General features: G+C 39.9%; 1 protein-coding gene across 2 annotated transcripts in view; it reads left to right on the top strand.

The window, feature by feature from the left end:
* Nucleotides 1-26681, top strand: part of WWC2 (WW and C2 domain containing 2) — a 143941-nt gene that overhangs the window by 92465 nt on the left and 24795 nt on the right. For both annotated transcript variants that reach the window (XM_067551683.1, XM_067551684.1), the window contains exons 7-12: nt 363-509; nt 1519-1592; nt 6310-6552; nt 12722-12811; nt 13635-14257; nt 24818-24941. In XM_067551683.1, coding sequence (XP_067407784.1) covers nt 363-509; nt 1519-1592; nt 6310-6552; nt 12722-12811; nt 13635-14257; nt 24818-24941 — 1301 coding nt within the window. The remainder of the gene's footprint in view (nt 1-362; nt 510-1518; nt 1593-6309; nt 6553-12721; nt 12812-13634; nt 14258-24817; nt 24942-26681) is intronic.

The following is a 26681-nucleotide window of genomic DNA, read 5'->3' as shown; positions in this document are numbered from 1 at the left end:
CTCCTTAAGAGCTCTATTATGCCTTTTAGAAACAGCTTTCTTAAGGGGTGTCGTGTTCCCCTCTGCAACTGGCCAGCCGTGCTGGCTAGTCAAAGAGGATACCAAGTCATGGCTCTCATTCTTCTTTTGGTACATTTGCGGTGGCTAGTGATACTAGTCCTTGCATTCATCTGAACACAGACTGAGTGGACATGTAAAAGGAAGACAGGCACTCAACTGTACACCTGACTAGGCCCACTCTGGTACTGTCTGAAGAAATGAGCATGCACACTCTGGTGCTTGAACTGAACGATTCATGTGCGGCAGTGGTGAAATGTTCCTGAAGTGCAAAAATATAATAATAAAACATTCTTTGATTTTAGAGCCTTGCAAAGTTGAGAGGGCGATTTCACCTTGAGCAGACCGTTGGGAGATCTGAACCAGATTTGAGGTCTAGCTCTGTAAACTCTCAGTTGTCTCTCTCTAGACCGACTCTGGATGCAGGGTCTCAGACAGACATTTCTGGCGATGTAAGTGCTTTTCATTTTGGCAAGCGTGAAGGGAGAATGATGGCAGAATGTTGCAATTGATGGGATTGGAATCAAATGGCTGTTTACTCTTATTGCTCGGTGTGTAAGTAGGTTTAAGGGAAAATTACCTGCCTCAATGCCAGGTAACTTTAGTTTCCCCTTAAAAATTTAAAATTAATTAAAAAATAATTTGCCATGAAGCCTTTATAACACCATGATTTTATTAAACAATTCCTACATAATACAGATGAACAGTTTTATAACTGGGTAGTGTTTCTTATTTATTTGTATAAACTGTTTTGTCTTAAGACATATTGTGAAATAAAGTAATGTAGAGGTTAAGTTTAAAGCTGATCTTTTTTCAAAAAATGGATTTCAAAATTTACCGAATTTAGTTTTTGTCTAGCTGAAAACCAGTTTCTGGAATTACTCTGTTGGGATTGTCATTAAAATCTTCTGTAGTTCGATAACCTAGATTCCTATCATGGGTTTGCATTCCAAAATGTGTAGTAAACAATGGCATTTTCCTTGATGTTAGTGAGCTAAATGTATAAGGAAAAGATTGTATTAGGCTTTCCAGAGTAAGGGCCAAACTTAGATGTGGCTTTAGCAGATGCTATTCCATTGAAGTCCTAATTTGAACTCCATTGAAATAAGCACTTTGGATGACGTTGACGTGGTTCAAAATAGGAAGTCAAAACTTTGAGTGAAGTCAATGCAGTTCAAAGTAGGATTTCAGTGGAATCACACATCCTTACACCAGGTCTGAATTTGTCCCTGATGTCAATTTAGCAGTTGAAAACAAAAGCAAACCTAAGAAAAAGTCACTATACATTATGAATTTGAGTAGCCTATTAATTAGACCTTGTTTACTGAAAAACAGTTGGCAGACTATATTGCTACTACTGGACAGTTTCCATTTTAAGTAAGTGATTTCTGTAGTACATGCATTTGTTTTGTGTCGTGGATGTGTTTTGTTCAATAATAAAATTGATATTTTTCTCAACAGATTGGAGTGAAAAGTAGATCAAATTTAGCTGAAAAAGTCAGACTAAGTCTTCAATATGAAGAGGCAAAAAGAAGGTAATAGGGTTAGTTGCTTTGTTAAATTAAGTAGATTGTGAATTGGAACATGCTTCAGCACATAATGCATTCTGTAGCAGTACAGCTAATCTTGTGCTTGCCACGACATCTAGTGGACATTTCTTTGGACAAATTGCAGCCAATAAATTCTTTTCTGGGCTGTTTTCCTTTTCCTTACATCTGCAGGAGACTTGAATAGTGGTTTATTCTTATTATGAAGCACAATTTCTAGTTTAATACTAATTGTTCATGTTTAGAAACAAAAATACAGACATTAGCAGAAATACTAATCCCTGACTTCAGTTCACAGAATTAAGGAAGGTGGAGTAAATGAAGTATTAATTCCCAATCCCCCCAAAAGTACTGTCAAACCCTTATGCCCATGTAGATCTTTCTGCAGGATCAAGGCTTTAATTTACTGTGGCACAAGTGGCTCTTCTAAGAGTACAAGTTCCAGTGTACTCTTTGATTGGCTCAATTACCTCATGTCCCTTGGGAGCTTGGATAATTGATCCTTTTGAATGAATTTTTTTTTTGAGAGGGGGAGTAATGATTTGCCTCTGGGATAAAGGAAATCAAAATCTCCACAACTGATGAATGTGGAATGTCCTTCAAAGAAAATGCTGCAGTGGCTGCTCAGAAAAGTAATGAAATTTTGATTAAAGACTGCCACAACACCAATGTGACTAGATTTTGCAGGGCACAGTGATTCTAAATTGTAAATTGCACACAATTCTCCCTGACCACCAGAAAATATTATCTAGCACTGTGGAAAGATTTACTTTACCTGTTTAGATAAAGTATGTGCATAGGTCACTTGTAACTATTGTACCAATTGTGCTATGTTGATACAATTTCTGGTACTTTTTCACAATATAGGTGTGTCAAAGTCAGGCTTTTACCAGAAACCAAGTTAATTATCTCAACTATGGAGAGACTTTGTCTCTATAATGTGAGGAAAATTGAAGTTTAAAGAGGCTTTTCACATACTTAAATTTCAATTTCTAAAGAACTAAGGAAATTCCCAAACAAAAATTAGATCTAAGATACTATTAAAGTTGTAAGTAGATACCAATTTAATAAGAACATTTTAACACTGGTGGCCAGGGATGGAAGAGGAGACATTTGAAGGCCTAGAAATTCAAAGGGAAAGTGTGTGTGTGTGTGTGTGTGTGTGGGGGGGGGGGGGTTCTCTTTTTTTTTTTAAAGAGTAAGTCAGGAGATTACACAGGTCAGCCATTCATCTTACTGGGAAAAAGTACCTCATCCACATCTCCAGTATAGACCGTAAAACTTTATTTTGCCAGTAAATCAGTATTGTCTGCAAAGATGTAAAGAACTGGGGCTGTAGAGCTTACCTCAGTATCAAAAGTTGTATGATTTTTGGCTCTGCTTCAGAATGTAAAGCATGAACTACCATACAGTATTTTAGATACTAATGTACAGCACCTTTCCATGGGGACTGTTAATTTAAACATAGACTGTCCTCCGTTTTGCAACCATGTGTTGCTGTCAAGAAACACAACATCTCACATCTTCTACCTCCATCCACATAGACCAAAAACACTGACTGAGTCAGTCTATAAAGTATACGTTGATAGGAATACATAATACTGCGCCATAAGATCTAGCTCTACCCAATATCACATATGGACAGTGGGCAGGGATTTGGGTCAGACTTACGGTTTTTATGAAACCTTAATTTTGAACTTCCAAGTATTTGTTCTCTATAACGATAACATTTTAGTAATGTTATTTTAATTGAACTGATCTCTATTTAGAATTTAGGCTGTAGCTTAATGGAGTCTTTTCCGGGAATAGTGCAATAATTTGCATTCTTTTCAGTTCTAATAGGAAGAAAATGAGACTTCCCGAAAGACAGAACACATTTTAAGGCTCCTTTTAAGTGAAGGGGCATCCTGTTTTATCAGTAACTGGAGCGTCCTTTTGATAAAATTACCATATCTTGAAATAATGAACAAGGATATCACTTTGCCCTCAACCTCAATGCGTAATTACATCATAGCATCTCCCAGGCCAATTACTGTAGACATAATAATTATTATAAAGGTAATAAATGTGACCCTTCTTTCTGAAGTGTCATATGTGTGAGATTAACTTGTCTTGTACAAAAAGAACCATGCAAGGAAAAAGCACTTTTAAATAGGTTTCCCAATTTGGAACGTATCAAAATATAGTTTCTTTTTCAAAAGGTTGGTTGCAGTCCTTTTTATTTATTTAATATTGTTTAGCCAGAAAAATGTCTCTTGAACAGGTGGAACTTTGGCTTTAAATACACTTGATCATTCAGGGAAAATAGCAAATTGTGTGGAACAAACTCAAATGTTGCTAACAAAAGTCATCTTTACTTGGCATCAACTACAGCAGATAAACACTTTTAAACAAACATGCAATGCTTCAAGTGAATTTTGGTGCTCACAAGCTGTGCCTGACTCTAAATTCTTTATTCACAGAGAGCAGGTAGGGCATGAGCAATATTGCATTGTGGTGAAGCTCTTGCTAATGTGCCTTGACCCTGTTAAGTGGGGACTGCCTCAGAGGGTAATTCAGTTTTCATGTCCATTTAATCCTTTGCCCCTCTGATGAGACTGCTAACAAGGGTGCCAATTATGATAGTGGATAGCTGGCTATATCAGAGAAAGCTAAAGAACTGCTCTGAGACCACCATCTCATCCCATAAGCCATTGAACAGCTGTCAACAGCATCAACTTTCAGACACTACCAAGGTTAGCTAAATTTGAACCAGTGACCTGGAGATGAAAGTCTCTACATTCCATTATCAATTTGAAACCAACCAGTTGGTTTCCCAACAAGTCTTTCCTCCCTAAGAGAGTGTTAAATATGAATAATGGATATATTAATGGCAGCTCCAAAATATGTTTACATATAAATTAAGCAGTTTATTTTTTCATTCTCCCTAGTTGTTTGGTTACGGATTTCATACTGCAATTTAAAGTACTATTTTCAGCTTTGGTTTCATTGTTGTTTGATTAAAGTATCATGCTACTGACTTCTTGTGGGTTTTTTAAGCTGCTGGTATTATTGAGGGTGGAACAGGGAGGAAATCTCAAAAGTCTCTGTATTCAACCCAGTTTGTCCTTCTGATTTCTGAATTAAATAATGGGGCGGACAGCTTATTGAGAAACCTATTTTCTCCTTCCAGTCTTTGTTTTCATGATCAATGAAGCTAATAATATCATGGTTATTTAGCATTTTGATTATTAATTTTCCAGTACATTGAGGCAGTTGTTTATGGCTCTTCTGGTTGAAGCTGTAGAACAGCTGATGTTGAGTCTTTCCTGACTGCAGAGAGATTGTGAATGTCAAATTTACTCCTGTTTTGTAATTATTATATGAGCCAGATCTTCAGTTGGTGCAAATTGGCACTGAAGTCAATTGAGTTACACTGACACACCAGCTGAGAATCTAACCCACATATATCTAACAATGGCAAGAAACTCACTGCTTCTTGCCCTGAATTATTCTGCAATGTGCTTCTTTCTCACCCTTCCCTTTCTCTGTCCTTCTCTCAGTCTACAAGATAAGATGCTATGAATGGCTCAGGAAACTGTTAATGGGTGGGATGTAGAGCTTTTGAACTAAGTGGCCAGTTGAAATCCAGTTGAGGTTGGTAGTTACCGAAAGTTGCCATCCAGTAGTTATGTGGCCCATATAATATGAGTTTGATGGTCTTTGTAGCTCCCAGTGGAACTCTATGTCCCTGTCACAAAAACCCACTATACTAATTTGTGCCCATATTCGTTTCAGCAGAGAGGTCAAGGACTGAATGGTTATGGAGAGGGAAGTACTAGAAGTAGTCCTTTCTAGTCAGAGTTCAGTCATGTTAGCAGGCTAATGTTGGGAAGCATCTTCCGCCCCTATACATACTATATCTGTTCTGTAGATAAGCAGAAGATTTGCAGTCTAGCACCTTTGGCAATTCACCCAAACTTTTAAATATATGATGTCCTTTTCCTTTTTGTTTGCAACTGTTAATAGTACCTTAACTTTCAGCAGGATGACAAGACTTCCTTCATCCTTTGAGACTCGTTCATCTATTTGCCACTATAATTTGTGCCCAGCTATCATGCTCATTATGTCACAAATGTCAAATATGCTATTACTGCAGTGCAACCAGCCTCTAGCACTTTAGGGTAACTGGATAACTCTCTAGGTTCCATGGTCTACCCAGTGCTTCAACAGTGTCATCAGACTGATGTTTTATAAACATTCAAGCTGTGAACTGTATTTTTAAGTCAGCTTTTGAACTATAAGAGAAAGAGGTTCACATTTTAAATCCATAAATCTTTGCATTTTAGTATGCCCTTATATGAATTTAAAAAAACAAGTAGATATGTAAGGGACCATGTTTCTGCATCATAAGCTAATTATTAGCTGCCTGGGGTTTGGAAGTAACTTTCCCATATTGGCAAGGAATAGGGTTCCTTATACCTTCTGAGGCATCTAGTACAGACATAGGCTGCTGGACTAGATGGCCCATGGTCTGATGCAGTGTGACCGTTCCTATGTTGTTGTGAAGCAACACTAATTGTAAACATAACTTTTAGTGCAAAATTTATAGTACATGTCACCCACCTTGGTTGGTAGTTCTAAATATTGACTCCATTTTACACTCTGAATTCTTTGGAATTATTCAGTATGCCAGACTCAAATACATGTGTGTCTTTTCTTTTAGCATGGCAAACTTAAAGATTGAACTATCTAAATTAGATAGTGAGACCTGGCCTGGGGCATTGGATATTGAGAAGGAAAAACTGATGCTGATCAATGAAAAGGAAGAGCTTTTAAAAGAACTCCAATTTGTCACACCGCGCAAACGCACGCAAGATGAGCTAGAACACCTGGAAGCAGAAAGAAAGAGGCTGGAAGAAGAGCTGCTGTCTGTGAAAAGCACTCCTAGTCAAGCACTTGCTGAGAGGTAAGTTTTCATCTTTTGCTAATGTTAAGTACTGTTATCTGCAATTTAACCTTTGTATTCATTGCAGAGTCTGTGCTGTGCCTTGATGGGCCATTTTCCTCCAGTAACTGTTCTGGATAGATTGTAATTAAATTTATCATCAGCCCACTGGGAAGTAACACAGAGGATCCTTTTGTATCATGGCGGAAAACACTCCCTGTATGTGCTCTGTAGTATCTGTTGCTCTGCACTTGTTGCCAGCATGAAAATCCATATGACAGATGTTGAATAACTGAGGAATGTCCACATGCCATCAGGAGGGCAATACATCCCACTGGTTTTGGGTAATAGCTGTAAGTTATTTAAAGTCTGGCTATTTGATTGTTGCAATATCGGAAAGCTTTCACTGTAGGTTTTATTATACAAAAGTTTTGTTGCCTTTAGCTCAGAAGAAGACAGTTGCAGCAGAACTTTGCTAATTTGCACTAGTAACTAAGACACGCACGGCAACATACCGAGTTTTACCAGCTAATGAAAGATCTTGAAAAAAGTAGTTTGTCACAACATATGACTTATATTAAACAATGGTAGATTTAAATCATTTTTATTGGGGATCATTTCTAGTGCATTAGTAAATATACTGTAGTAGTGGATTTGGTAGGAATAAATAAGTCCATATTAAGACTTCCACGCTAGTACTCTTCTAAAGGTCTGACCCTGCTCAGAGTTCCATTAAAGTGAATGGGAGTAAGATTGATTTGAGCCCTAAATCATTGAGTAGAGAGGAGACTCCCCATTTCTGTGTGCAAATTATGTGAGTTGTACATTAGCAAAGGGTGGATTAAGCAAGGTTTTATTATGTTTTTATTACACTCTTTTTAATGCTTTAAACTGTGGCTTGTTTCAGTTATGCGCAGGACCAGGTGAGGCATGATCTCAGCCCTTACTAAACTACTGACGATATTTCCTCATCTTATCAGATAGGAAGATTTAATTTGATGCTTTAAAGTTTTTAAACTTTGGCTTCTTTGTACAATGCACCCTTTAATAGAGGGAGCAGACAAAGACTATATGTGCTGCACTCAGAAAATCTGTGTTTGGGAAGGAATTGGACTGGATTTGAGGATAGGAGGAAGTAGGGGGCTGGCAGGAGAAACAAGGCTATTTGGAAGAACCTGAAAAAAGAGCCAGCACATCAAGTGTGTTAGTAATATATATAGTCTCAAAAGTAATTCCCGAATCATGTGAGAGTCTAGAAGTGGATAGAGCCTTATAGATGCAGAGATGTTTTTGAATGAAACTAAATTTCCAAGGAAGAAATTAACCATCTGTGTTAGTAATCTCTGATTAAGTTACCAGAGATGCGTCTCCCTCTAACATCCCTTGATCTAATAATAAATAGAGAAAAAGGAATAATAAAATCGCATTTATAACAAATTAAAGAGTTTAAATCACAGGTTTGATAAGTAGGCTAACAAGTAACAACTAAATCATAATTCTTATGCTGTGATTTGACAGTTGAGTTCTTAGTTTGTGTCTGAGTTTGCATGTTTATCACTAAAGATAATTCTGTACCTGTATTTATGTGCATGTATAATAGAGGTTCTTTATTTACATCAGTATAATAAAAGAGCAAGTTACATTTTCTCCCCCTGTCAAGAAGGGATGTTAACAATATTTTCCAGGGCTCCCGTTTACTGTGGACTGGCTGGTGACCCATTCTGGACTGGCTTTGTCCCTCTGTCTCCCCACAAACTGTTACCTTTGATTGCTTCTGGAGCAATCTGTCCTCTAACTAGAATGGCAGAATGCTCTTCTGAGGCTATCAGCAGTTGAAGTATGATATTCAGCTTTGTGACCAGCCAGTGGTACTTGAAGTTTAGGGTGGCTCCTGCTTGCTTGAACATTGTAATGAATCTCACCCTGTAACCTTTATAATTTAATAACTAAATCTCATACCTCCAAAGTGAATAGGCTCTTTTCACGTTAAGCCTGGTTTGTTGTGACCTTTGCTGACCCGGAAGCACTCTAAATTTTGTAAAAAGATTCAAAACTGAACCTTTTCCTGAATTTTTAACTCTCTTTTAATGACTGTCTTTGGTCAAACCTACAAATGTTACTTCCTGGAGGACAAAAGAATCACCCCTGCAATGATTGTGGGAGCAGCCTGTTCACAAAATCCATCTTTTCTTCAGCAAACGGCAGTGTTGCTGCATCGCAGTTTTCTTTTATAATCTTCAGTGAATACCGCAGGCTCTTGTCTGGTTCAAATGAGTACTTCCACTGTGATTGCTGTAATGAAGCAACACCTTAGAAAGCAGCAGATCCTATCAGAGTTTCACTGAACCAAAAGATTTGCTGTGTAAAACCAAGTTTCACGGTGTAGCTTAGAGATATCTGGGAGAGGGTATGTGAAACTGACATGAATAGCTGTACTCACAGCCTACTTACAAAAGTGGGTAAAGATCATAATATATTGGATTCAAAAAAGCATGGGCGAAGCCTATCCTGGCTACTCTGAGGAGCCTCCCATATAATCACACAGAAATAGCACTCCAGTTTTTCCTAGTTATGGAACTATCAAAAGGGTCACCTGCTGTTTCTCCCTGATTCCTCTTTACGGTAGTGAGTTCCTTTATTTCTTTGGCCCAAGGAAATATCCCCTGAGTAATCACTGACTTTCTGGTCTTTGAGGGAATTATTGTCCAGTGAATACAAAGTTTTCCTGAGCCCTGGTCCTTTCACTGTTGCTTCCAAAATTGCGGTGTGGTCTTGTGTCTGGCGTATACAACCATGTCCAGATCGTGTTGGGAAAAGAAGGTGGGATAAGGGGCAGAAGAAGTGAAGCTTCTGCATTTTGAGGTGCATCGCCCACTCAGGTAGAGACAGTTTCATCACACACAAAAAATTTCTAAGTCTAGAAAAATGGCTGGCAGGACTTTAATATATTTTTTTCCCATTTCTGCTGTGTTGTGGAAAGGACTAAGACAAATTCTCTGTAGTTTTCCAGAGGCTCTGCTGATAATTCAGTGGCATTCATTTAAATCACACTGAATATTTTTATAAAGAATATTTGTAAAGAAGAAAAATAAAGGTTCACATCCCCATCTGCTGTAAACTGGTGTAAAACCACCGACTTCACTGGAACTGTATTTATAGCAGCTGAAGATCAGGCCTAAATATTTTTCTTAATGCTATTTTAAGTCTCATCTAAGTCTCTCTATTTTATTTATACATTTGTAGAAATTACAGATTGTGTGATTAACTCTGAAAATAGGTTGTGTGTGGGTTTTTTTTTTTTTGTTTTTGTTTTTTTTTGAAGTATCGGTCTGTCTCAAAAACACATGTATAATTGCCTAACATTAAAATGGTACAATCATTCAGGTAGGCAGCTAATGCTTTCTCTTTTACTATTCATGCAAATTGGGCATCATCTTATGTAACTAGGGCTACAGAAAATCCTTGGGCTAATAATAGTCCAGAAACAAAAACTTCTTGTCCTTAAACTATTATACATTTAGCAGGAAATACATGCAGAAATTCTGATCTTAAGAGAAGAAATACCTTTCTCTTGACCGGACTCGCTTTATTTGAAATCCTAGCTCCACTGAGGTCAGGGGTGAAACTTCTATTGGCTTCCTTTATCATTGAAAAGAACATTCCCTTTAGATTTCCAGACTTGACTCAACATTTGTTTACCATCACTGCTGAGACAACGGCTGAGAGTGTGGTACCAGTAGCAAGGAATATTTAAAGGTGACTTAATAGGAAATCAAAAAGTTTAGAAATAGTGACTGGCAGGATTAAAATCAGTAAATGAGTTAAAAAAATATGAAACATTATCAGCTAGTTGATTTCCATTTGATATCAAGAATACCTAAAATACAAATATTGCAGGACTTTAAAATATTTCCCAAAGGCTCCGGTTTTTTTAGTTTATATTCTGTTGCAATCTGGTACTTCTGATAGTGATTTCATGCTGTCAACTTGTATTTGTGACTCAGCCAGCTTATCACTGAAATCTTTTTAAGATTTAGGGACAGAATCGACATAGCATTCTAAATTAGATGTAATTTCACTTAACACTAACATTGAATCAAGTTAATCAAATGTTATTTCCAAGGATTGAATTACATTAAATATGGTATCTAGAGAAATCTTAGAAGAGGTATCGGTAGATTTATTTAGAGAAAATTTCATTTTCAGCTGATTGTACAGCCTTGCTTACAGAAGTAGAGGTATATGAGTAGGGGATATTGTTTAGAGCAAAAGGCTCTTCATCACATTTTCTCTATTTTTCACCGTTGCTGCTAACTCAGAAGTTCTAAATTTTTGTACCTTCATCCTTACCTAATTGCCTTCTCTACAAGGGGAGGTGAAAAGCCACCTTTTAAAAGTTGCAAAAAATATTAGCAGAAGATTAACATTGCCTGGAGAGAGAAAAACAGGAGAAACTGTATTTAAATAACTGCAGAAAATACTGAAAAATTGAAAAATGGCAGAAATGGGGAAAAGCATCTGAAATCACAGATTATAACAAGCAGCAGAAGAAGTTAAAAAGTTTATCTTGGGAGCCTATCAGCAGCAATAGCAGAGACACTGAATGAGGCCATCCCTACTCAGCATCTGCTTTAAGTTAGGTTTGTCCTTAAGTGCTTTGCTGAATAAGCATGGATGTAAGTATGTGCTTAAACACTTTGCTGAATTGGGGCCTTAGCCCCTCCCTAGGGTTATCTGTGCCATAAAAGAGGTTTAGTGTTGGCACCTCAGAGTTTAAAAATCTGTTTCTGAATGAAGAACAATGTCTTTGAATGTAGTCTGCATTTGAACCTTGGTTTGTTCCTGCTGGTACTGAGTGAGGAGTCCAAAGGAAAAGTTTCTGAAATAAGCTTAAAACTTCTTTTTTTAAAATGGGTAATATTTATGATTCAGATCAAGTGTGTGAGAAATGTTGTGTGTAGCTTGGCTGAGCAATGGCTAATGGGGAACATAATAATCCACCACTATTGGAAGGATATTAGTTAACTCCAGCAAGAGAGAACAATTTATCGAACATTATGTATGGAGTATAAATAAATGGTTTGATAAGGTAGAATTCTGAACAGGAGTTTAAATGTCGGGAGAGCTTTTCTGACGGATCTGCTTGACTGTTGAATTGCGAACCAAAAGAAATGGGGAAGTTTTACAACTTGGATCTTTAGAGCTAGACTGGACAAAGGTGTATCCTGTGTTGAGATGAAGATGAACTGGATGACCTAATAGAGGTATCTCATCTCTAACTTCTGTGACTCTACAAAGCAAAGACTGGAATGTTTGGGATGCAGTACTGTGTATCCTGGAATCCTAGATACATCTTACATCTCTGAATTCAAAAACTTCTTGTTGTTAACTTGGATCCTGTTTGGGGCATCATGTATTTTTCTGTATCCATATATGAAGCATCTGATGTCCAAAGGGACTTGTCTTGACTCCTGTTTCATACCGCAGTATGTCAAAGCACATTATGGAACTTACAGTACACGATAACATTGTCCACGCATCCAGTTACTGCATGCAAGTTAGTGTGCTGTTAGATTTACTCTCTGGCTTGCTGCTTGCTAAGCTCCACATAGACAAACCTTAGTGATTTTACTTGGGTTTTTCTGTTTTTTCCACACTGTTCCCCAGAGTTCTTAAATATTCAAAATTTAGACTAGTATTTGCTTTCCTATTTAGTTTCCTGGGGTTTTTTTTGGTGGAACTATATTATATGAGCAGCCAATATACAGTTTGTTAAAATCCAGTAGATACAGCTTTTACCCTTTTTAAGTTATGAATGTTTTTCAAGCCCCTATTCCCCCCTCCACCTTTTTTTTACTCTTTGCATGCATGACATTTCTCTTGGTACAATGTGTATACAGATACTATTTATTACTTGTATGATGACTTAGGTTTGTGTGGTGCCATTTCACGGTTAGTTCCTATTTTAAATTGCTTGGAATCTTAGGCTGAACGATGTAGTTGAAAGATAGGGTGAGACCAAGAAGAGTCGTAATTGATTAGCAATGGCAAACAAGGGGAAAGAAATGGGTTTTAAGGAGGCGTCTGAGGCTTCAGCTTTGTTTCTTATCTATAAAATATTCTTCCATATACTTAGCCTATAGCATATTTTGTAATGTCTTTATATACTTGAATATAGTTCTTTTTCCAGGTTGAAATTGGAAGAGAGAAGAAAAGAGTTGGTTCAGAAACTTGAAGAAACTACAAAGTTAACTACTTATTTGCATTTGCAGTTTAAAAGGTAAGGCTGCATTTTACATTACATTTTAACAAGAAAAAATAAAGACCTCTTTTCAGCTGTGGTCCAGCCGAACTGAATGTCTGAACTTCATCCTTAGACTTTGTGCTAGCTGGAGACTGAAACATTTTTGTTTGATAATTATGCCAAAATATGTAAGTACAGTTATCTAGCATTCTGATTCTGTGCACATCTACTGTATCTCTGTAACTTCAGTAAGTGTATAAGAATGGATTTTTGAGTAAGTTTTATAATTAAGCAGAGAGCAAAGCAACTTCTTGCTTAGATTAAAAAAAAATAGATAGCAACCATCTTTAGTATATGAGATGTCTCCGAAGCACACTCGTTCCTAATGAAAATCCTTAGATTTTTTTTTTAGTATGGCTGTATTTAAGCTTGACTGCATGAACTTGAGCTTTTAGTACCTAGAGAGCCTCATTGCATGCAGATATTTGTTCTGGTTTTATTTTTTCTCTTCAGTTAACTTATTTTTCCTAGAAATAAAATGTTTGTTCCAATGAAAGATAACCACAGTGACATTTTGTCCTCTAATTAATTATTTTTAAGTCTGACTTTACGATATTAGATTATTGTTAACTTTATAGTCACAACACAGGGCTACCTCCAGCACAAAGGATTTATAGACCCGTTCACTGCCCCGACAGGATTATAATGTAAATATGTCATGTCACTGTTACAGGGCTACTGTCCCCTTTGTGATCTCTCTAAGCGCACCTCCTCAAACCTCATCTTTTACTAGTGTGTTGTGGCGGTCAGGTCTATAGCAGACTAATAACACAAATTGTTGTTTGTCCTTTCTTTGCAGTCTCTCCACCAGTACGTTATCTGTGTCTTCAGGGAGCAGTCTGGGATCCCTGGCATCCAGTCAGGGGTCTCTGAACACATCCAGTAGGGGGTCACTAAACTCCCTCAGCTCCACAGATCTCTATTATAACCAAGGCGATCAAATAACAGACTTGGACTATCAATATAAACTTGACTTCATATTACTAGAGAAGAGTGGTTACATTCCTTCTGGGCCTATCACTACTATTCATGAAAATGAGGTGGTCAATTCCCATGGGAGACTGGGTTACAGTGACTCTTCTGGATCTTTGCCAGCAGGCCACGCTCCAAAATTGACTGAGCCGCCCAAATCTGTGACCTCACTGTCTTCAAGATCCTCCCTTTCTTCCTTGTCCCCTCCAGGGTCTCCTTTGGTTTTGGAAGGTGCATTTTCAGTGTCTGCCCAAGACTCTCCCTTGCACCATCTCACTACAGACTTTGAAGACTGTGAATTGCCTGGTGATTTTGCAGGCATTAGTCTCTGTGAGAACCAAATGTCGGTGGACTCTGAAGCCAGAACAACATCACAAGCTCTTTCAGATGATAAAGATCTCAATGAAAGTGTTAGGCAGCCTTTGTCACCTTTACGTGAAGGAAATGCAGGTAAAGAAATAATTGTTGTGTCAAACCTATATATAGTGTATACAAATTATTAACTAGGGTCCTGTCTTTTAAATATAGCACTGCCTCTAATACAATCATAAGCAGAACTGGGTAGGCTACAGCTGCACTTGTTTCTCGTATATATTAATTGCTCACAACATATAAACTTTTTAAGTGTAGGTTCTGTCCTACAAAGTGTGCAATCTGCAACTTGCATTGAAATCAATCCAATGAACCTTGCAGGATGAGTTCTTAAGTAGGTAATCATCTGTGTTCTTTATTATCTTACAATTTTGGAAAACCAACAACAAATGATATTGTATCTCTGCATTGGCCTAACTATTCTCCTACTGAAGTACAACTATCATTCAATTAACATAAACTGAAAACATTCAAATGTTCTTTATTTTGTTAGTTAATAAACCAAGCTGTTCAAATATACCCTAAAATGTCCAGGCTGAAGCTATCCAAATACTTGCTATACTCATGCACTCTGTGGGAGGATTTTTTACAAGCACCAAGATCTATAAACTTCTTTACAAGACAGTAGTGATGATGTCTTGTGGGTTTTAGGCCCAAAAAGGTGTACTTTTTTTTTAAATTTGCCCAAGAAGGATGAAAAGAGTAGAAAAAGAGAGAGAGAGAGAGAGAGGCAATCAGTATACATTTGCACTACTGAGCTAATTAATAGTTGGGATTCAGTAACCACTGTATTTTGCTGTTTAGGGAATCCTGTAATAATATGCTGCTTTTCAGTTTTGTATGAAGAGCTCTACTTGTTTAAGTTCTGAGGTGGAGCTATATGTTCAAAACCTGAATGGGGGCGAGTTATCTTTTGTGTACAGTATTGCCCTGCCATCTTCTGGCCAAGATGTTAACTTGCTGTCCAGCCTTGATTTCTTTCTTATTGCTCTTGTTACTAAATACTCTTTGAGTTAGGAGGAGAGTTCATACACATCTCACTTTTCAAAAAACAGATTTTGAAATCTGGTTAGCAAGGTGACTCAGACCTCTTCAAACTGTAGTCCTTTGTGTGATGCACTGATGGTCATTGTCCAATCTGGTAGAACAATTGTCCTTGTCACAAAATGGCTCCAGTAGGCTGGCTGTGTCAAAGTTGAAAGTCTATGTAATGGATGATCCTTTATAATCTAGTTTTGAGCATTTTAAAAATATCATCCTGGGGCAGTTGTGAGAAGTAGTAAAGGATCAGGGCATAACCTAAAGGGCAAAGGAAGGTTGCATGAGCATCCTGTGGAACTTTAAGTGACTTCAGTATGAGTACTGCAGTTCTCAATAATGAGCAGGCTGAAGGCAAGAATCCAGAGTGGCAATGGAGCAGTGCCAAATCTCTCACTTTCTCTCAGGACCCTGCCATAGCTTTCCCTCCATTTCATTTGCAATAATCCCACTAAGGGGGTGGGAGTATCTATCAGATAGTAATGGCAAAATAAGTCTTTCTCTGATGCTTGTGGTTTGTAAAGCTCAGGGAATGGTGACAACTTTGTGAGGCACAGAATAGTGTTGCTGTCTTCATTCTCAAATCAGAAAAAAAAAAATGCAGAGGAGATTCCACTAAATTGCCAACAAATTTATTTAGCTGAGATTAGTCCTGCTTTGAGCAGGGGATTGGACTAGATGACCTCCTGAGGTCCCTTCCAATTCTAACATTCTATGATTCTAAATGGAGGATTAATTTAAGTTAGGTGCAAAAAGACAATTTTTTAATGTTGGAAGAATATTTTCCTCATTCAGGCTATGCAAAAATGAAACATCCATATAGATTTGCTGCATGTAAGAGAGACTTTCATTTGTTGACAGTCTTCTGTAATACATATTTGTAATTCCCCTATCAGTGAGATACCTAATTCCCCCTAAGTGATGGTTGTAACATTATTAAAATACCAGTCGCCAAGACGTGACCGTTCACTACCAAATCTAGGGTGCTGGCGCTGTTGCAGTTGTTGAGGTGTGTGTTGTGTTATGCCATCCCTGCACATTTATTTACAGGCTTTTTTTATGGCACTGCTTGTTCTTCTTCGAGTGCTTTGCTCATGTCAACTCCATGTTACGTGCCCATGTGCACAGCTGCCGGAGATTTTTTTGACGTAGTGATATCTGTAGGGCCAGCTCTGGTGCCTTCTGGAACCCAGCCCTCATGTGACAGTACATGAGGCGCTGCGGTCCTGCACCCCCCTCAGTTCCTTCTTTCTGCCAGTGATTGTTGCAGAAGCTCCTTTCTCCCTTACAATAGCAAGTGCTTTATTGGTGATTTGGCTTCTATAAACTTGTATCTAGTTCTAGTAGTTAGTTAATTAGTAGTAGAGTAAGTTAGAATTAGTGGTCCCTCCAGGGACATTCACCCAGGGACAGGGCATGCCCTAGTCCCCAGGTTTCAAACTGTGTTCCATGTGCCACAAGCCCTTTCCATTTAATGACCCTCATGATAGTTACCTAAATTGTTTGGGAAAGATGCATGTGAGGGACAAGTGCAAAATTTGCGAGGGCTTCCGATCGCAGACTAAAAAGGACAGGGATATCCATCTCAAAGCCCTGTTGATGGAGGCGGCACTCAGACCGGTCTCAGAACCATACCACTCTGAATTGATGCCAAGTAAGTCAGCGTCTGTGCAGAGCACCCCACTGGCACCATTCACCTCGCCAGTGCCAAAGAAGCAGCAAAAGAAGCAACAAGTGGACCAAGGTCGGTCCCCAACACCTCAGCCCTGGTCCCCTGCATCGAGAAGATGGTCCCCACCCTCTCAGCCCTGGTCTCTGACTCCCAGATGGGAATCACCTGCCACATACCACTGGTCCAGATCTCCCCAGTACCGATCGTCATCATCACAGTACCGGTTGCCGACATATGGTGACAGACACCTGGCACCGATCGCCACAACCTCTTTCCCAAACGTGGCACGACTCCCCGCCTACACAGCACCACTCCCCAGCTTCACGGCACCACTCTAAGGATTCTCATTGTCAGTCACCATCCCTGTGGTACTGCTTCCTGGCGTCCCCTTGTAGCTAGCAGGGAGATGTGCCATTGGCCGCGCCATTGGCCTCGCCATGGTCCCCGAGGAAGGGATCATCCTCCTTGGAATCCAAAAGAGATTCAGTCACCACCAGGGGTCATCGACTGTGCCGATGTTGGGTACTGCCCCTGCAGTGGGATTCTGGCCCCAATACCAATGGCCAGCCCAGAGGCCATATTGGAATCCATCAGGGATCCCAATGGTGCTAGGACCTTTTTCCCATCAGTCATCCATGGCCGCATCCAAGAGGCAGTTTGCAGCACCAACATGGGATCTGGATTCGGAATCTAAGCCTGGCGTCGAACCCTTGGACCCAGCTATAGAGACAGCTCCCATTGAGGAAGAGGAGGCACCACTCCCTCCCCCAGGTTACAGTCATGCTCATCATCACCGGACTAGGCAGTTGCTGGCCTGGCCCAGCTATGCCACCAGATGACTTTCAAGCTCACCAAGAGCAACCTTAGAAGGGTTGCCTCCAACGTTAGCCTAGAGGCTGAGGAGCTCTCAGAGCTCACAAACAGCATCTTCAATATTCTGGCTGCCGCAGCACCAACTAGGATCTCGCTGCCAGTGTATGAAGGTGTGTTAAAAGGTAGTTAAGGCCCTGTGGCAGACACCATCCTCCCTGCCACCAACATCCAAATGGGCCAAAAAGAAATATTATGTCTCGGCCAAGGGCTAAGAATATTTGTTTTCACCCCCACCCCCAGGATCGGTGGTAGTAGTTGCTGCAAATGACTGGGATAGACAGGGTCAGTCTAGCTAGATGCCTAAAAATAAAGACGTGAAAAAACTGGACTTGTTTGGAATAAAGATCTATTCCATAGCCAGTCTTCAATTTAGAATCTCTAATCAGTAAACATTGCTGGGGAGATATAATTATAACATCTGGGACTCAGTTACAAAGTTCAAAGATTCCCTAACACAAGAGATTGGACAAGAGTTGCGTCCATTGAGGAGGAGGGAAGGGACACTGCTAATCACCTCACCTCCACTACCATTGGTTCACAAGATTCTCTTGAAGATCAAGCAGGACAAGGTGAACGTGATCCCCCATGTGGCTGTGACAGCACTGGTTCGGCACAACATACCTGGCCAAATGGAAGTTTTCCTATTGGGCCTTGGACTAGAATCTGTCCCCCCTCCAGACCTCAATATAGGACATATTGGACTATCTATTACATCTCAGGCAGCATGGCTTAGCCTCCTTATCACTGAAAGTCTACCTAGCAGCTATGTTGGCTTTCTATCCTCAGGTCCATTTTCCCATAATATGACAATTAGGTTCCTGAAAGGCCTGGATAGGCTGTAGCCTCAGATTAGGTATGCTATACCTCCTTGGGACCTGAATTTAGTATTCTCAAGACTCATGGGTCCTCCCTTTGAACCACTGGCTTCCTTCTCCTGGAAAGTCTTCTTTCTGATGGCAGTTACTTCAGCACGAAGAATTTCCGAGATTAGGGCGCTCACTTCAGAACCACCTTACACGGTGTTCTATAAAGATAACATCCCACTGCATCCCCACTCAGCCTTCTTACCAAAGGTGGTGTCGCAGTTCACAATAACCAGGACATATTTTTACTGGTGTTCTTCCCAAAACCACATAATTCCAGTGAGGCGCATAGGTTGCGCTCCCTGGATGTTAGACAAGCCTTGGCCTGCTACATCAAAAGGACTAAACCCTTCCACAGGTCAAAGCAGCTCTTTTTTGCAGTAGCAGATAGCGTGAAAGGCCTGCCAGTCTCCTCTCAGAAGATCTCCTCATGGATAACCTCCTGCATTAAGTTCTGTTACGAGCAAGCAAAGGGGCCTCCACCAGCAATTGTAACAGCCCACTCTACCAGAGCATAAGCTTCGTTGGCAGCCTTTCTGGCGCAGGTGCCGATCCAAGACATCTTCAGGGCCGCCATCTGGGCATTTGTCCATACCTTCGCGACTCATTACGCCATCACCCTGCGCTCCCGGGATGATACTGGCTTCGGCAGAGCAGTGTTGCAAGCAGCACATCCATGAACTTGGAGCTCACCTCCAGGGATACTGTTTCTGACTCACCTAACAAGGAATCAACATGAGCAAGCACGTGAAGAAAAAATGGTTACTAACCTTCCGTGACTGTTGTTCTTCGAGATGTGTTGCTCATGTTCATTCCATGACCCGCCCTCCAACCCTGCCTTCGGAGTTGATGGCAAGAAGGAACTGAGGAGGCGCAGGGCTGGCAATACTTCATATACCGCCACATGAGCGTGGGGCTCCAGAGGGCGCCAGAGCCGATCCTACAGATATCGCTAAGGCAAAAAAATCTCCGGCAGCTGTGCATGTGGGCATGCTCACACCTAACATGGAATGGACATGAGCAATATATCTCAAAGAACAACAGTTACAGAAGGTCAGTAACCATTTTTGGAGGAATAATGGATTTACCCTACCTAGTGCTATCTCCATTTTGCCATGGAGGAACTCAGGCAGAGAGATTAAAGAGCCTTATTCTCAAAAGTGCTGCGCACCTGCTGCTCTGTTTGAAGTCAGTGAGAGAACTGAGTGCTCAGCACTTCTAAAAATCGGGCCCTGCGTGATGTGCCTGAGTCCATACAATGACTCTGTGGCAGAGCTAGATTTTCTTGAGTCCCATTCTTAATCACAAGATCATCCGTTATCTTTTTGCAGGGTAGCCGTGGCGGTGCACACAAGCAATGGGATAGGTTAACCGACCCGAGTACAGTCTCACCCTGGCCCCTATTTGGACAAACAGCCCCTCATGCCACCCAGGCCAACACAGCTACCCTCCTATTTTTAACATGCTAGCTCAGTCAAGGCTAGTGCACGTGCATGTTCCCAAGCTTGAAATTACAGCTCCAAGTGGGGACATACCCTGTGTGTTTTGTGTTACTTGCTGTAGTTTTCCACAACACACTTTCCTTGGGAGAGGAGCCTCCGGTCCTAGCCTTTTAGACCAGAACGAAAGTAGATTGAGAGACTTGTGTGTCTTGCAGGCCACACTGTGCCAGGGCACCTGCGGTGTGACTCTCCTCTGAGCTGGAACACAGCATGCAATCTTTGAATGGGCAGCATTCTTCTTTTTAAAAACAAGCTTTATTAATGAGTTAAAGAATATAGAAAAACATGTTATAGAAAAATAAACAGATTCCTCAACATAACTAAGGTTTGCATTGCCAAAAGTCTACCTAGGCAGGCTATTGTCACTTTCGTTCACATGCTTCCAAGAGATCAAATCCTTATGTCAGATGGTTTTGTCTGGCACAACAGAGTATCTCACCAGAAAACGTAGTTTGTTTGTTTGTTTGTTAGGCTGCTTCTCTTTCCTTTAAAAGAAAAAAAATTCCTTCTCCTCCTTTCCAGTGATGTCCAGGTAGGAAGAAATAAACATATGCACAATGGCCTTTGTGTACTGGGGATGTAATTTCCAGGACACGCATCCTGCTTTTCCTCAGACTAGTTCTACTAGTCTCTGTATGTGGATTTGCCCTAGTGATCAAAGGTGAATAGTTGTTGTGCTGGAATTGCTGTATTTCAGGGCGGTCACTGCCCATTCATTGTCGCAGAAGAAGATATTACCCTTATCGTTTGGTGTTACATGATAACTGAAAGGCACTTTTTTCTCTTTTCCATGAGTCACCAAATACAATTTCAGAAATTAGTTGCATATATCCCATTTCATTACATATGTGAGGTATATAAATGTTAGTTTCTCGCCATTCTTCCTCTCTCAGCTGGGCAGTTATTGTGAACCAAAATGATGTAAATTTTCAATAATTTTTGTGTTTTTCTAAAAGAACAGGCAGCCAACGTGGTGAGCCGATTTAGTGTTCCTAATTAAGCATTTTCATATCTAAATTTGCATTTAATTGACTGATGTAGGTATTTGGGCATCTAATTACTAATTTGATTGTCCAAATGCATAACGTGGTGGTACCCAATTTATGCTCCCAAGTTTGAAAATTGGGGCCACAGTCCCAGTCATTTGTGGCTGGAATTTACCAGCAAGGAGCACCTGGAAAAAACAACAACAAAAAATTGTAAGTTTTTTAAAGGAAAGATGGAATTAACATATCTATTATGTAAATTAGTTTATCGTAGCATCTGGTTTTATCATGCTAAGAATTTAAATACTTTCCAGCTCATAGCATGGGGAGCCAGCAGGGGATTGCATGAGGCATGCGGTACACTTGGGACTTCCTTTTGTCTATTCAGTTATGCACAGAAAGAGATATCCGAAGTTGACTAAGCACTTGTCTACCCAGGGAAATAGCTATTGTAGAATAGTTGATTAACCTAACCCACACACAGGCACTCTTAGGCAGTCCACACAGGAGCTAGTGCAGAATAGCTATGGCGCTTAATACTCACACCCTTATTTTGCAACAGCTTTCCTTTGTAGACAAGCTCTAAAGTCCAACTGTTCTGAATCTGCAAAATGCAGAATTAGAGCTTTATATTATGTTGACTTCTTGCTGTCCATTGTCTTTTCAGTGGGATGGAACTTAGTGTTCTGTCCACTTTAGAAGCCAGTCAGAATCGGATTATTCTTCCCCCTCTTCTATCAAATTCAGTTCTTCAGAGCCAGATGAGTCATAACCAATTTTTAAAAAATACGACTTCGTTTCAACACCTAACTTTATACTGTTTTTGATACCGTAGCTCGGTGATACTCAGACTGGAGCTCAGGAGCGGCTCTTTAATGTGTCTCCTGCTGCTCTTGGCAGCATGTGATATTAAAACACTGTGTGATTTAATTATTAATCAGGTTGCTTTTTCTGTGTTGTAGAATACTTGGTCAGTCATTTTGCGGCGAGAATTATATATAATATAATATAAAAACAGTAAATGAAACCATGAATTCACACTATAGTGGCTCTTTTGGGTAATGTGGGTTCCTAATTTGGCTCCTGAGCCACTGAAATCTGAATGTCACTGCCCTAGCTGCTCACAAAATCCAAGAGCGCAGGGGAAATGAAGAGACAGATGTGAAAGGCAGCCATATAGTGGCCTATGAGAAATCCAGGGGCCTGGTGTTGCTGACCTGAAGAAATGAAGTTTTAAATGTTTTGGAGGGATGATATGGAGAAGAGGGAAATAGGTCAGCAAAAAAAAGCCCTAAATTGTAGCTGTCGTTCTTGATAGTGTCAGTGTATCTTTAAAAGCATTTACAATTTTTAAAAAGCTATAAATGGAGTTAATTCTTATGATGACATTTCCTATTAATATATACATATAGTCTGCTCTGTGCGTATATAAATATAAAACAAAAATACATTAAAAAGCCTACATTAAAAGTACAGTAGGGTTGCAGAGTCAAGCACTCAAAAGTTAGGAAATGCCAGAAACAACAGCCCCTTTGTGTGTGTGTGCATTACGATAGTCTTTCATTACATGATCACGAACAATTTTTTTCCACAGGACCCCGGCCTCATTCAGTGCACAGGATGAACGGTGCTCAGGGAATGAATCAGGGTTGTATGAGTGAGGCTGTCGTCTGAGGACACCTGCAGCTGGCAGGAGCAATTGTAGAGAGCATTCTGCCCAGTCGTGGGATGGAGCATGCTCTGTGTGAAGGGTGCATGCCCAGTCTGATCAGCTGCTTGGGGATAGAGTATGCTCAGTAAAGATGGAATAGTCTGAGGTCAGGTCTAAACTAAAACTTGCATTGGTATAGTTACGTTGCTCAGGGGTGTGAAAAATCTGGCTGAGTCCATATAGCTATTGTCGGGGCTCATCCAGGTATTCAAGGCAAACAACTTGGTTCTGTGGAGTATAAATTGTTATATGTAGACTATACTCTTTTGTATATAGCCAAACTAGAGCCAAATCAAACAGTAATGGAAATAATGGGCACCCTGGCCTAGGGCGTCACAAGAGGCATACAGTTATGCAGTTATACAATCTAACCACAGGTGTAGACAGCGCTATGTCGATGGGAGAAGCCTTCTCCTGTTGGCATAACAGCGTCTTCGCTGAAGTGCTACAGCAGGTGCAGTTGCGCCACTGCAGCATTTTTAAGTGTAGACCTGCCCTGAGAATTTAGCTGCCAAATTCTAACCAGTTTCTACGAATCATGGGCAAACTGCAGTCTTTTTTTATAAGCTTTAGAATTTGATCTGATTTATGTGGCTTTTCACAAAGCAGCAAAAGGCACATCTCTGACACCAGGGCACCTCCCCTACACATACCAAATTCAAGTCCATGCTCCAAAGCATTGAAATGTTTGAGTCTCTCAATGAAATGGTTATGAGAATGTTTTGCAGGTGGGCAAAATCTATTTTTCCCTAATTTCAATCTTGGAAATAGCTGCACTGTTTTAGTTGAAACTTGCCAAGTAACTTCAGTCTGAGGTAGACTGCTTTCATGGAAAATTTCAGCCTAAATGGTTAAAGTTTGGCAAGTATTATAAGCAACTGAAAATAAGGTTGTGTAATGGAAAGCAGATAAACTTAACTACAGGTGGTGCTATCAGAGCCATCTATTATAATACAACACTTCTCTTCAAATAAAGTTCCTCTGTACTTGTCTCTTGTAGGCTCTTCTGTATAGGTGAAATACGTGTATATTTACTCTCCTGTGCCGGTCCCTGCTGGCAGTGACCAACTTGGAATAACCATGAAGTTCTTCCACAGTCAGTCTCTGTCATTGTCAAAGTCAATTGCAGGCTGCTGTGGTTTTTCCTGGGGGTAATCAATAAATCTTGTGATCACCTTCACCCCTGACATGAGTGGAGGGGGGCAGCACTTCATCATCAAGGAAAAAGCATCCCTACTGCCACAAATAAAAGCAGAAATGTAATCAATCCTCTAATCTGAAGCCTTAAAATTTAAACATTTTAACAAGATGTAAAGTCATGACTCAGGAGGGGTGCATAACGCATACCAATATCGTCACTCCTTTGCAGATTAAAAAAAAATTCCGTAGGCCTGCAACTTATTACACTGCAGAATGACGCTTTCAATGAATGCTGCTTGTCCACTGCAGGACATTAGCATGTGAATATGACTTGGAGATTAAAATTAAGTAGCATCTGGTGCTAAAGGTTCTCTAGCATAAAAAGTTTTTGATAATGTTAGGTATTCCTTTGCTAAATGGGAGTTTGCATTTCTAGTAGGGATTTCACTAGCAAGGAAATCCTGATGCTTCTATCTCACTTGTCTACTTTTAATAAAGCATAGTTGGCTGCACTGGTTTTGTGTGCTACTGAAATGTTATTACAGTAAGAATTTAAAGCTGGAAATGTCGGTTCAAAGCTCAAGATAAAGACTAATAAGGGCGAGAGAAGCTTGTGTTTGGGAAGGGGATAATAGTCATACATTTTCAAGCTCATCAGTTTAGACATGTAAATCACTAACTAGTATATGCGACAGTAATAACACATCCTGTATCTGTTCAGTGGTGTGGAACAGAATTACTCCATGAAATTGAGCTAAGGGTCATCACTTTCAACTCAGCAGTGTTCTAAACTGTGCAGTTATCTTTCTGATAATTGTCTGGCACTAATTTTTATTCTTCCTCCCTTGCTTAGGTGTCGACTTACCAAGAAGAGCAGTAAGTCAATTGCTTGAGGAGAAAGCAACTTGTGTATCTGCTGCGGTGTCTGATGAGTCTGTAGCTGGAGACAGTGGTGTATATGAAGCTTCTGTAAAACAGTAGGTCTCATTCGTGCACTTTGGTCCCAGGAGATTTATCTCTGTCCTGCCCATCCACTCATTTGCAGCTTAATTTAGAAAGAAAAGTATATTAACAAAATATTTACTTTTTTAAAAACTAGGAAACATGCACATTATAGTGGACCACCAGTGCTGCTATAGTTAAGGTTTAGATTTAAATTGTTTTAGGAACCTTAATTTGGCCACGTTGCTCTAATATAGTGTTTTCTATTCCCATTTCTCTTGCTAAAAATATGTCCTAAGCAGAAATGTAATATATAAACTATAGGTTTCTTAGCTGAGAACGATAAACAAACTTTAGAACAGGTAATAGAATGTGAAGAATATTACAAATAAAAGCAGACTGTGTGGAGTCTCTAGATCTTCCGTTTTCAGCTCAACTTTTGTATGTTCCTGATATTAAGAGGTATGTGTGGGAGGGGTGGGGGAATATGTATTTTAATTAGATGCTTACCTAATACCCTCTTGCAAATGTTCCAGCAGCAGCCACAATAGCCTTCCTGGCTGGGCAAATGAAGGTACTTTATGGTGTCGTAGAAGGAGTGGGGCTTCATTTAAGTTCTGATAAAACTTTTAATAGGTTCAAACTTTTTAATATTAAAAAGACAAAACAAAACCTTTTATATGAAACCTACCAGAGAAGATCTTGCAAGATTTCTACCATTCTGAACTAAAATCTTACCAGAACAGCTCATGAGTATCCACACAACTCAGTCCTGTCCTAAAGCTGTGGATCTGTACTTCACCCTGAACTCTAAGGCTTAACCTAAGCCTACTCCTTATCAGACTTTATCACTACTTTCTTTCCTTCTTTCTTTCCTTCCTTGCTTCCATCTCTAATGCAAGGTTTGCTTGCACAGGTAAGGCTCAGCTTGTGATTAAAGTCCTCTGCATTTATTTGTGTTGCTATATGAGGCTGTCATGGAAACTCTTTGCCCTCAGTTCATCTTGGTTACAAGAGCATACCACATGCTGCTTGTCACAGTTGCAGCAAGTAGGGTGTCAATAGGCAGGATCTATGGGGATCTTCCCTATTGTGCCAAAAACCTAAGTATAGTGGGGCAGGTGGAAGAGGGAAGAAATCCCCTTCCTGTCTACCATTCACCAGGGGAGGTAAGAGGGAAAGAGTAGAAACATTTCCTTTGTTTCCAGCAATGAAAGAGTGGGGTGAAAGAGAGTATTTTTCCTCTCTCTCTTCTCCCCCTCCCCCTTCCATGCAATCAAGAAGTGATTGGTAAGCTAAGAGACAGGAGAGCTAAAATGTAGAATGGAGTCCCAATCACAAAATAATCATGGCATGATATCTTGACACTGTATTGAATGTGTGCATTGTTCTTTGCATCAGTAAGTGATGTATTTGGCCTGTGTTATCCAGAAGATGAGACTAGATGGTCACAATCACCATTCCTGGCCTTAAAATCAATTAATCTCATGAATGCTATGTCCTCCCTCAAACGTCCTCCCTCAATCCATTTCCAGTATCTGGAAATCATTTTGTAACATTGTGACTCGCTTTCTCTGAAATTCTTCTTAATGCCAGAGTAGCTGTCCAACTCTGAGGCTGAATTCTAGTGCTCCAAGTACTTGTGAATACAAGTTCTTCAGGAAAGGTTTTGTTCTATTTTTCCTTTTTGCATAGAATCCTCTTCACTGGACAGAGCCACCACCCCACAGATTGATGGACTTGAATGATTGCTACCGAGACCATGTGTGGCCAAA

The sequence above is a fragment of the Emydura macquarii genome, unplaced genomic scaffold (assembly GCF_026122565.2).
Source record: "Emydura macquarii macquarii isolate MOO-44397 ecotype Brisbane River unplaced genomic scaffold, CSIRO-AGI_Emac_v2 contig_1363, whole genome shotgun sequence".
In the NCBI taxonomy this organism is placed as follows: domain Eukaryota; kingdom Metazoa; phylum Chordata; order Testudines; family Chelidae; genus Emydura; species Emydura macquarii.
The sequence above is the reverse complement of the archived record's forward strand: the minus strand, read 5'-3'. Positions and strand labels throughout refer to the sequence as shown.